The sequence below is a fragment of the Leucoraja erinacea genome, unplaced genomic scaffold (assembly GCF_028641065.1).
Source record: "Leucoraja erinacea ecotype New England unplaced genomic scaffold, Leri_hhj_1 Leri_225S, whole genome shotgun sequence".
Lineage (NCBI taxonomy): Eukaryota > Metazoa > Chordata > Chondrichthyes > Rajiformes > Rajidae > Leucoraja > Leucoraja erinaceus.
The window spans coordinates 127,104-139,307 of record NW_026576126.1 but is presented as its reverse complement, the minus strand read 5'-3'; the positions used below and the strand labels follow the sequence as shown (position 1 = coordinate 139,307).

Here is a 12,204-nt window from a genome sequence, read left to right as displayed (position 1 = left end):
TGGGCCCGATCCGATAACATGTCATCGCATACATTTTTCTCTACAGGTACTGGTAGACTCCAAGATTCCTTAGCTACAAAATAAACTGTATACGACTGCTTTAATGTTTATTTCTGAATTTGTCATCAAATATTACTCACGCCAGTCTGTTTCTCCCACAGGAGGGTCAAGTGGATACGATAACGGAGGCTACGGTAAATATAATGTGGTTTAGTACATTCTTCACTTAATCCACAAAACAATGATGGACAGGTGACAGTCAATGTTAGAATACCGCAGAAGGCTAAAGGACCAGGGTTAATGTTCCATGTCGACGACCTGCCAGTGGTGACCCCGTCAATGAGAGGAGCTGAATTCCCTCACGGTTGGCTTTACAAGGAGGGAAAAGGTAGTGAATGAAGCGGGAATCCCAGGGATCAACACGATGGATGTTGTTGTGATGAGTTGAGCTTAGGCCAGTTGAGTTGAATTTAGCTGAGTTTAGTGCAGTTGAGTTAAGTCCAATTGAGTTGAGTTAGATTTATGTAGTTACGTTCATGCAGCTGAGTTGAGCTTAGCGCAGTTGTGTTGAATGCAATTGGGTTGAGGTTGGTTGAGTTTAGTGGAGTTGATTTGAGTAAAGAGAGTTGAGGAGTTGAGTTCATGTTGCGTTTTTAGTGCAGTTAAGTTGAGTTTAGTGCAGTTGAGTGCAGTTTAAGGCAGTTGTGCTGATGTTAGTTTTGCAACCTGCCTTCCCTGACTGCCAGGTGTATTTTTAGTTTGTGAAGGTTTGGGCCCGATCCGATAACATGTCATCACATAAATTTTTCTCTAAAGGTACTGGTAGACTCCAAGCTTCCTTAACTACAAAATAAACTGTATACGACTGCTTTAATGTTTATTTCTGAATTTGTCACCAAATATTACTCACAGCAGTCTGTTTCTCCCACAGGAGGGTCAAGTGGATACAATATCGGAGGCTACGGTAAATATATTATAGTTTAATATATTATTCACTTAATCCACAAAGCACTGATAGACAGGTGACAGTCAATGTTAGAATACCGCAGAACGCTAAAACACCAGGGTTAATGTTCCATGTTGACGATCTGCCAGTGGTGACCCCGTCAGTGAGAGGAGCAGAATTCCCTCACGGTTGGCTTTACAAGGAGGGAAGAGGCAGTGAATGAAGCGGGAATCCCAGAGATCAACACGGCTGATGTTGTTGTGATGAGTTGAGCTTAGGTCAGTTGAGTTGAATATAGCTGAGTTTAGTACAGTTGAGTTAAGTCCAATTGAGTTGAGTTGGATTTATGTAGTTACGTTCATGCAGCTGAGTTGAGCTTAGCGCAGTTGTGTTGAATGCAATTGGGTTGAGTTTAGTGGAGTTGATTTGAGTAAAGAAGTTGAGTTGAGTTCATGTTGAGTTTTTAGTGCAGTTGAGTTTAGTGCAGTTGAGTAGCCTTGAGATTCGTGCAGTTGAGTTTAATACAGTTGAATTGGTTGCAATTTAGTAGATTTGTTTATTGCAGTTGAGTGTACTGCAGTTGAGTTGCAATGGTTTAAGCGCGGTTGAGTTGGGTTTAGTGCAGTTGATTTTAGTATGGTGCACTTGAGTCAAGCTCAATGCAGTTGAGTGTAGTTTAAGGCAGTTGTGTTGAAGTGTTGATGTTAGTTTTGCAACCTGCCTTCCCCGACTTCCAGGTGTATTTTTAGTTTGTGAAGGTTTGGGCCCGATCCGATAACATGTCATCGCATACATTTTTCTCTATAGGTACTGGTAGACTCCAAGATTCCTTAGCTACAAAATAAACTGTATACGACTGCTTTAATGTTTATTTCTGAATTTGTCATCAAATATTACTCACGCCAGTCTGTTTCTCCCACAGGAGGGTCAAGTGGATACGATAACGGAGGCTACGGTAAATATAATGTGGTTTGGTACATTCTTCACTTAATCCACAAAACAATGATGGACAGGTGACAGTCAATGTTAGAATACCGCAGAAGGCTAAAGGACCAGGGTTAATGTTCCATGTCGACGACCTGCCAGTGGTGACCCCGTCAATGAGAGGAGCTGAATTCCCTCATGGTTGGCTTTACAAGGAAAGAAAAGGTAGTGAATGAAGCAGTAATCCCAGAGATCAACACGGCTGATGTTGTTGAGTTGAGTTCAGTGCAGTTAAGTTAAATTTAGATGAATCGTGCAGTTGAGATGAGTTGAGGTTGGTCTAATTGAGTTGAATATAATACAGTTGAGTTCATGCAGTTGAGTTGAGTTTCGTGCAGTCGTCTTGAGTTTCGAGCAGTTGAGTTGGTTTTCCTGCAGTTGACCTGGGTTTAGTGCAGTTTAGTTTGGTTTAGTGCGGTTGTCATTAGTTTAGTTGAATGTAGTTAAGGTTAGTTAAGTTTAGCTTAGTGCGGTATGGTTGAGTTTGGTGTAATTGGGTTCCATTGAGTGAAGTTGTGGAGTTCAGTCACTGCGGTTGAGTGGAACGCGTTTGTAGAATGCCGTTGAGTGGAACAGAGTTGAGTGCAGTTGTGATGAGTTTATTGCTGGAGTTCACTGCAGTTGAGTTTAGTGCTGTTGAGTTGATGTCAAAGCTGTTGAGTTCAAAGGTTCAAAGGTTATTTATAGGTCACATACACCATAGGTGTAGTGAAATGCTTGTTGCAAATGCAGCACATTAAAAAAATACAGACATAACAATAATAAAAAGATTTAAACATAAAAACATCTCCCCACAATGGTTCCCATTATGAGGGAAGGCACAAAGTCCAGTCCCCATCCCATGTCCACCCATAGTCAGGCCTATTGAGGCCTCCACATTCGCCTTTATGGAGGCACGGTGCAATTGAGTGTAGTTTAAGGCAGTTGTGTTGAAGTGTTGATGTTAGTTTTGCAACCTGCCTTCCCTGACTTCCAGGCATATTTTAAGGTTGTGAAGGTTTGGGCCTGATCCGATAACTTGTCATCGCATACATTTTTCTCCACAGGTATTGGTAGACTCCAAGATTCCTTAGCTGCAAAATAAACTGAAAACGACTGCTTTAATGCTTAATTCGTCATCAAATATTACTCACACCAGTCTGTTTCTCCCACAGGAGGGTCAAGTGGATACGATAACCAAGGCTACGGTAAATATAGTTTAATATATTTTTCACTTAATCCACAAAACAATGATGGACAGGTGACAGTCAATGTTAGAATACCGCAGAAGGCTAAAGGACCAGGGTTAATGTTCCATGTCGACGACCTGCCGGTGGTGACCCCGTAAGTGAGAGGAGCTGAATTCCCTCAGTGGCTTTACAAGGAGGGAAAAGGTAGTGAATGAAGCAGGAATCCCAGAGATCAACACGATGGATGTTGTTGAATTGAGTTCAGTGCAGTTGTTGAATTTAGATGATTCGTGCAGTTGAGATGAGTTGAGGTTGGTCTAATTGAGTTGAATATAATACAGTTGAGTTCATGCAGTTGAGTTGAGTAGTTTAGTGCAGTTGAGTTTCGTGCAGTCACCTTGAGTTTCGAGCAGATGAGTTGGTTTCCGTGCAGTTGAGCTGGGTTTAGTGCAGTTTACTTCAGTTTAGTGCAGTTTCTGTTAGTTTAATTGAATGTAGTTAAGGTGAGTTAAGTTTAGCTTAGTGCAGTTGAGTTGGGTTTGGTGTAATTGGGTTGCGTTGAATGCAGTTGGGGAGTTCAGTCACTGCGGTTGAGTGGAACGCGGTTGTGTAATGTGATTGAGTGGAATGGAGTTGAGTGCAGTTGTGATGAGTTTATTGCTGGAGTTCACTGCAGTTGAGTTTAGTGCTGTTGAGTTGATGTTAATGCTGTTGAGTTGAAAGGTTCAAAGGTTATTTATTGGTCACATACACCATAGGTGTAGTGAAATGCTTGTTGCCAATGCAACACATTAAAAAGAAAATACAGACATAACAATAATAAAGAGATTTAAACATAAAAAAACTGCTCCCCACAATGGTTCCCATTATGAGGGAAGGCACAATGTCCAGTCCCCATCCCATGTCCACCCATAGTCGGGCCTATTGAGCCCTCCGCAGTCGTCTTTATGGAGGCACGATGTTCCAGGCCTTTCTCGCCACATGATGGTGCTCCGTCGTCGGGGGAACCCTCTCAGCGGCATGGGAAACCTGGAAATGCCCCTTCCTCCCCCGAGACCGCAGCTTCCGAAGCTGGCAGGCCGCGCTGGATGGAGCTCCACCATTGGCGATCTTGTAGAGATATCCCAGGCTCCCGATGTTAAAATCAGCGCCGCTGCCCGCGGCTGACCGCTCCACAGACCCGCAGCTCCATGATGTTTCATTGCAGTTGAGTTGAAGTTAATGCTGTTGAGCTGATGATAATGACGATGAGCTGATGATAATGACGTTGAGCTGATTATAATGACGTTGAGATGATGATAATGGTGTTGAGTTGATGTTACTGCTGTTGAGTTGAGTTTACTGCTGTTGAGTTGAGTTTAGTACAGTTAGGCTGAGTTCAGTGCAGTTGAGTTCAGTGTCGTCGAGCGCAGTAGAGTAGAATGTAGAGCAGTTCGGTTGTGTTTAATGATGTGGAGTCGAGTTTAGTGCAGCGGAGTTGTATGCAATTGTGTTGAGTTTAATGCTGTTGAAGAGTTGAGTTCAGTGCATTTGAGTTTAGTGAAGGGGATTGTAGTGGATCTGATTTGTGTTTGGTGCAGTTGTTATGAATTTCGTTCAATTAAGTATGGTGCACTTGGATTGAGCGGAGTTGAGTAGTTTTTTTGAATTTAGTGCAGTTGAGGAGTTGGGTTGAGGGCTGTTAAGCTGTGTTGAGCTGAGTTGAGTTTTGTTTCGTGCGGTTGAGATGAATGCAGTGGAGTGGGGTGCAGCGCAGTTCAGTTGAATTGAGAATAATGCAGTTGATTTCAGTGAAGTTGAGTTGCAAGTAGTTGAGTTGAAAACAGCTATGTTGCAGTAAATGCAGTTATGTTCAGTGCTGTTAAATATTGGAGGAATTGTGTGTTGTGTTGAGGTTAATGCAGTTGAGGAGTTGAGTTTAGTGCAGATGCGTTGAGTTTAGTGCAGTTGAACTGAGTGCAGTTGAGATGCGTTTAATGCAGTTGAGTTGAGTTGAATGCAGATGAGTTGTGTTCAGGTAAATGCATTTGAGTGGAGTTGAGTTTTGTGCAGTTGATTTGTGTTCAGTTTAGTGCAGTTGGGTTTATTCCACTTGAGCTGAGTTTAGTGCTGTTGATATAGTTCAGTTGAATATAATGTTGTTGGGTTTGTGTTGGGTTTGTGTTGGGTTTGTGTTGGGTTTGTGTTGGGTTTGTGTTGGGTTTGTGTTGGGTTTGTGTTGGGTTTGTGTTGGGTTTGTGTTGGGTTGAGTGCCGTTGAGTGCAGTGGGGTTGAGGTGAGAGTGGTTGAGGTGAGAGTGGTTGACGTTATACTTGAGTTCAGTACAGTTGTGTTGAGGTAAATGCAGCTGGGTTGGTTGAGATGAGTGGAGTGGAGTTTGTTGCATTTGAGTTGAGTAGGTACTGTTGAGTTTAATGTAGTTTAGTTGAATATAATGCATTTGACTTTAGTTTAGTATAGTGAAGCGGAGTTGAGTGCAGTTGTGTTGGTGTCAGTGCAGCTTCTCTGAGTTGAGTTTAGTGCAGTTGGTTTAGTGCAGTTGAGTTGGGTTAATTGTAGTTTTGTAGGTGTTCGTGCAGATGAGGAGATGAGTTTAGTGCTGCTGCGTTGCGTATGGTCCATCTGAGTTGAGTTAAGTGCAGGTGAGTTGATTTGTGTTTACTGCAGTTGAGTTGTGGTGAATTGTGTCAAGTTGCGTTGAGATGAGTGCAGTTGAGTTGATTTTAATTTAGTTTAGTGAATTTCGGTTTAGATTGGTTTAGATATGTTTTCTAATCTGTAGATCGTACCCATCACTCCGGGCTAATAGTGGTCAACATCTTCTGCGCTCTTTCTAAAACCACCATATGCTTCTTGGTTTGGGGTGATAACTGAACAAAATACACCCTAACCTAATTGCTGTAAGCTTGCATCCTGCCTTCCCTGACTTCAGAGTGTATTTTTAGGTTGTGAAGGTTTGGGCCCGATCCGATAACTTGTCATTGCATACATTTTTCTCCACAGGTACTGGTAGACTTCAAGATTCCTTAGCTACAAAATAAACTGTATACGACTAAGTTAATGTTTATTTCTGAATTCGTCATCAAATATTACTAACGCCAGTCTGTTTCTCCCACAGGAGGGTCAAGTGGATACGATAACGAAGGCTACGGTAAATATATTATAGTTTAATATATTCTTCATTTAATCCACAAAGCACTGATGGACAGGTGACAGTCAATGTTAGAATACCGCAGAAGGCTAAAGGACCAGGGTTAAAGTTCCATGTCGACGACCTGCCAGTGGTGACCCTGTCAGTGAGAGGAGCAGAATTCCCTCACGGTTGGCTTTACAAGGAGGGAAAAGGTAGTGAATGAAGCAGGAATCCCAGGGATCAACATGATGGATGTTGTTGAATTGAGTTCAGTGCAGTTATGTTGAATTTAGATGAATCGTGCTGTTGAGATGAGTTGAGGTTGGTCTAATTGAGTTGAATATAATACAGTTGAGTTCATGCAGTTGAGTTGAGTAGGTTGGTGCAGTTGTGTTTCGTGCAGTCGTCTTGAGTTTCGAGCAGTTGAATTGGTTTTTGTGCAGTTGAGCTGGGTTTAGTGCAGTTTAGTTCGGTTTAGCGCAGTTATCGTTAGTTTAGTTGAATGTAGTTAAGGTGAGTTAAGTTTAGCTTAGTGCAGTTGAGTTGAGTTTGGTGTAATTGGGTTGCGTTGAGTGCAGTTGTGGAGTTCAGTCACTGCGGTTGAGTGGAACGCGGTTGTAGAATGCCGTTGAGTGGAACGTTGTTAAGTGCAGTTGTGATGAGTTTATTGCTGGAGTTCACTGCAGTTGAGTTTAGTGCTGTTGAGTTGATGTTAATGCTTTTGAGTTGAAAGGTTCAAAGGTTATTTATTGGTCACATACACCGTAGGTGTAGTGAAATGCTTGTTGCCAATGCAGCACATAAAAAAAAATAAAAAAATACAGATATAACAATAATAAAGAGTCTTAAACATAAATGGTGCATCTGAGTTGGGTTGTGTACAGGTGAGTAAATTTGTGTTTACTGCAGATGAGCTGTGATGAATTGTGTTGAGTTGCGTTGAGATGAGTGCAGTTGAGTTGATTTTTATTTAGTTTAGTTAATTTCAGTTTAGATTGGTTTAGATATGTTTTCTAACCTGTAGATCGTACCCATCACTCTGGGATAATAGTGGTCAACATCTTCTGCGCTCTTTCTAAAACCACCATATGCTTCTTGGTTTGGGGTGAAGATAACTGCACAAAATACATCCTAACCTAATTGCTGTAAGGTTGCACCCTGCCCTCCCCGAATTTGGGGTGTATTTTTATGTTGTGATGGTTTAGGCCCGATCCAATAACTTGTAATTACATACCTTTTTATCCACAGGTATTGGTAGACTCCAAGGTTCCTTAGCTACAAAATAAACGGGATAAGACAGAATTAATATTTATTTCTGAATTCGTCATCAAATATTACTCACGTATCACGTATTACTCAAGTATCCACTTGACCCTCTTTCTCCCACAGGAGGGTCAAGTGGATACGATAAAGGAGGCTACGGTAAATATATGTGGTTTAGTACATTCTTCACTTAATCCACAAAGCACTGATGGACAGGTGACAGTCAATGTTAGAATGCCGCAGAAGGCTAAAGGACCAGGGTTAATGTTCCATGTCGATGACCTGCCAGTGGTAACCCCGTCAGTGAGAGGAGCAGAATTCCCTCACGGTTGGCTTTACAAGGAGGGAAAAGGTAATGAATGAAGCAGGAATCCCAGGGATCAACACGGCTGATGTTGTTGTGATGAGTTGAGCTTAGGTCAGTTGAGTTGAATTTAGCTGAGTTTAGTGCAGTTGAGTTAAATTCAATTGAGTTGAGTTGGATTTATGTAGTTACGTTCATGCAGCTGAGTTGAGCTTAGCACAGTTGTGTTCAATGCAATTGGGTTGAGGTTAGTTGAGTTTAGTACAGTTGAGTTGAGTTCATGGTGAGTTTTTTGTGCAGTTGTGTTGAATGAAAATGGTTGAGGTTATTGCAGTTGAGTTTTTTGTTCAGTTGAGTTTTGTGCATTTGATTCGAGTTTAGTGCAGTTGAGTTGCCTTGAGATTCGTGCAGTTTAATACAGTTGAATTAGTTGCAATTTAGTTGATTGTTTATTGCAGTTGAGTGTACTGCAGTTGAGTTGCGATGGTTTTAGTGCAGTGCAGTTGATTTTAGTATGGTGCACTTGAGTCAAGCTCAATGCAGTTGAGTGTAGTTTAAGGCAGTTGTTTTGGTGTGTTGATGTGTTGATGTTAGTGCAGCTTCTCTGAGGAGTTTAGTGCAGTTGAGTTGGGTTATGTGTAGTTTTGTTGATGTTCGTGCAGTTGAGGAGATGAGTTTAGTGCAGTTGCATTGCGTGTGGTGCAGTTGAGTTAAGTGTAGGTGATTTTATTTCTATTTACCGCAGTTGAGTTGATGTGAATTGTGTTGAGTTGAGATTAGTGCAGTTGAGTTGATATTAATTTAGTTTACTGAATTTCAGTTTAGAATGGTTTAATTAAGTTTACTAACCTGTAGCTCCTACCCACCACTCTGGGAATAATTCTGGTCAACCTCTTCTGCACTCTTTTGAAAACCACCATGACTTTCTCAGATTATGTTGAACATAACTGAACACAATACACCCAAACCAAATTGCTGTAAGGTTGCATCCCGCCTTGCCTGACTTTGGGGTGTATTTTTAAGTTGTGAAGGTTTGTGCACGATCCGATCAATTGTCATCACAATCGTTTTTTCTCCACAGGTACTGATTGACTCCACGATTCCTTAGCTATGAAATAAACTGCATACGACTGAGTTAAAATGTCAATTTCTGAATTCTTGTCATGCAATATTATTCACGCTTGTCTGTTTCCCCCACAGGAGGGTCAAGTGGATCTGATAAGAACGAAGGCTATGGTAAATTTATAGTAGTTTAATATATTCTTTACTTAATCCACAAAACGCTGATGGACAGGTGACAGCCAATTTTGGAATAACGCTGAAGGCTAAAGGACCAGAGATAATATTTCATGTCGACGACCTGCCAGTGCAGACAACGTCAGCGAATGGAGCAGAATTCCCTCACGGTTTGCTTTTCACCGAGGGAAATGGTAGTGAATAGAGCAGGAATCCCAAGGATCAACATGACAGATGTTTTTGAGTTGAGTTCAGTGCAGTTGAGTTGAATTTAGATGAGTCGAATGCATTTGAGATGAGTTGAGTTTAGTCCAATTGAGTTGAATATAATGGCATTGAGTTAATGCTGTTGAGTTGAGTAGGTTAGCGGAGTTGAGTTGTGTTGGGTTTCGTGCAGGTGTGTTGGGTTTCGTGCAGTTGTCGTTAGTGAAGGTGAGTTACGTTTAGCTTTGTGCGGTTGAGTTCTGTGCAATTCTGTTGTGATGAGTGTAATTGAGGAGTTCAGTTACTGCGTTTGAGTGTAATGCTGTTGAGTGGAACATAGTTGAGTGCAGTTGTGATGACTTTATTGCTGGAGTTCACTGCAGTTGAGTTTAGTGCTGTTGTTGAGTTGATGTTAATGCTGATGATGTTAATGTTGTTGAGCTAATGTTAATGCTCTTGAGTTGATGTTAATGCTGTTGAGGTTATGTTAGTGCTGTTGAGCTGAGTTGAGTGCAGTTCGGTTGAGTTCAAAGCAGTTGAGTTTGATGCAGTCGAGTGCATTTGAGTTGAGTTTAGTGCAGTTCATTCGAGTTAAATGATGTTGAGTCGAGTCACAGCTTTAAAGCGGCGGAGTTGTCTGCAGTTGTGTTAAGTTTAATGCTGTTGTGGAGTTGAGTTCAGTGCATTTGAATTTGGTGCAGTTGTGTGTAGTTTATTTCAGTGAACGTGTTGAGTTTAGTGAACGTCATTCGAGTTAAATGATGTTGAGTCGAGTTTAAAGCGGCGGAGTTGTCTGCAGTTGTGTTAAGTTTAATGCTGTTGTGGAGTTGAGTTCAGTGCATTTGAATTTGGTGCAGTTGTGTGTAGTTTATTTCAGTGAACGTGTTGAGTTTAGTGAAGGTGATTGTAGTGGAGCTGGGTTGTGTTTAGTGCAGTTGGTTGAAGTTCATCCAATTGAGTTCAGTTGAGTATGGTGCACTTGGATTGAGCGGAGTTGAGTTTATTTTGTTATGAAGTTAGTGCAGTTGAGGAGTTGAATTGAGGGCTGTTAAGCTGTGTTGAGCTTAGTGCAGCTGAGTGGAGTTGTGTTTTGTGCGGTAGAGATGAATATAGTGCAGTGGGGTTTAGTGTAGTTCAGTTGAATTGAGTATAATGCAGTTAATTTTAGTGAAGTTGAGTTTCAAGTAGTTGAGTTGAATACAGTTATGTTGCGGGAAATGCAGTTGGGTTCAGTGGTGTTAAATATCGTGCAGATAAGTTGAGTGTAGTTGAGGAATTATGTGTTGTGATGAGGTTAATGCAGTTGAGGTGTTGAGTTGAGTGCAGATACGTTGCGTTGAGTTCAGTTGATTTAAGTGCAGTTGAGTTGCGTTTAATGCAGTTGGGTTGAGTTGAATGCAGATAAGTTGTGTTCCGGTAAATGCAGTTGAATTTCGTGCAGTTGATTTGTGTTGAGTTTAGTGCAGTTGGGTTTATTCCATTTGAGTTAAGTTTGGTGCTGTTGATGTAGTTCAGTTGATCATAATGGAGATGAGTTGAGTTGAGTTTAGTTTAGTTCTGTGGAGCGGAGTTGAGTTGAGTGCGGTTGACATGGGTGTGGTTGATGTGAGAATTGAGTTCAAAACAGTTGTGTTGAGGTAAATGCAGTTGAGTTGAGATGGTTTTAGTGGAGTGAAGTGGGTACTGTTGAGTTTAATGTAGTTCAGTTGAATATAATGCGTTGCGTATGGTGCATCTGAGTTGACTTTAGTTTAGTATAGTGAAGCGGAGTTGAGTGCAGTTGTGTTGATGTCAGTGCAGCTTCTCTGAGTTGAGTTTAGTGCAGTTGGTTTAGTGCAGTTGAGTTGGGTTAAGTGTAGTTTTGTGGATGTTCGTGCAGTTGAGGAGATGAGTTTAGAGCTGCTGCGTTGTGTATGGTGCATCTGAGTTGAGTTAAGTGCAGGTGAGTTGATTTGTGTTTACTGCAGTTGAGTTGTGGTGAATAGTGTTGAGTTGCGTTGAGATGAGTGCAGTTGAGTTGATTTTAATTTAGTTTAGTGAATTTCGGTTTAGATTGGTTTCGATCAGTTTTCTAACCTGTAGATCGTACCCATCACTCTGGGATAATAATGGTCAATATCTTCTGCGCTCTTTCTAAAACCACCATATGCTTCTTGGTTTGGGGTGAACATAACTGAACAAAATACACCCTAACCTAATTGCTATAAGTTTGCATCCTGCCTTCCCTGACTTCAGGGTGTATTTTTAAGTTGTGATGGTTTGGGCATGATCCGATAACTTGTCATCGCAAACTTTTTTCTCCACAGGTATTGGTACACTCCAAGATTCCTTAGACTACAAAATAAACTGTATACGACTGAGTTCATGCTTATTTCTGAATTTGTCATCAAATATTACTCACGCCAATCTGTTTCTCCCACAGGAGGGTCAAGTGGATACGATAACGGAGGCTACGGTAAATATATTATTGTTTAATATATTCTTCACTTAATCCACAAAACAATGATGGACAGGTGACAGTCAATGTTGGAATACCGCAGAAGGCTAAAGGACAATGTTCCATGTCGACGATCTGCCAGTGGTGACCCCGTCAGTGAGAGGAGCAGAATTCCCTCACAGTTGGCTTTACAAGGAGGGAAAAGGTAGTGAATGAAACAGGAATCCCAGAGATCTACACTGCCGATATTGTGATAAGTTGAGTTTATGGCGGTTGAGTTGAATTTAGCTGAGTTTAGTGCAGTTAAGTTGAGTTTCGTCCAATTGAGTTGAGTTGAATTTAATGTTGTTATGTTCATGCAGTTGAGTTGGGTTTAGAGCAGTTGAGTTGAATGCAATTAGTTTGAGGTTAGTGCAGTTGACTTGAGTTTAGTGTAGTAGAGTTGAGTTTAGTGCAGTTCAGTTACGTTGAAATTAGTGCAGTTGAGTTTATTACAGTTGAGATAGTTGCTATTTAGTTGATTTGTAT

At 41.2% G+C, this 12,204-nt stretch overlaps 1 protein-coding gene across 6 annotated transcripts in view; it reads left to right on the top strand.

Annotated features, from left to right (window-relative positions):
- The window catches only part of LOC129716387 (uncharacterized), a 38,229-nt gene that overhangs the window by 10,708 nt on the left and 15,317 nt on the right, over positions 1–12,204 (top strand). For 4 of the 6 annotated variants that reach the window (XM_055666255.1, XM_055666254.1, XM_055666256.1 and 1 more), the window contains 5 exons: positions 162–194; positions 932–964; positions 6,218–6,250; positions 9,000–9,035; positions 11,662–11,694. In XM_055666255.1, the coding sequence (XP_055522230.1) occupies positions 162–194; positions 932–964; positions 6,218–6,250; positions 9,000–9,035; positions 11,662–11,694 (168 nt within the window). The remainder of the gene's footprint in view (positions 1–161; positions 195–931; positions 965–6,217; positions 6,251–8,999; positions 9,036–11,661; positions 11,695–12,204) is intronic. The other 2 variants (XM_055666259.1, XM_055666257.1) reach the window with 1 other exon arrangement.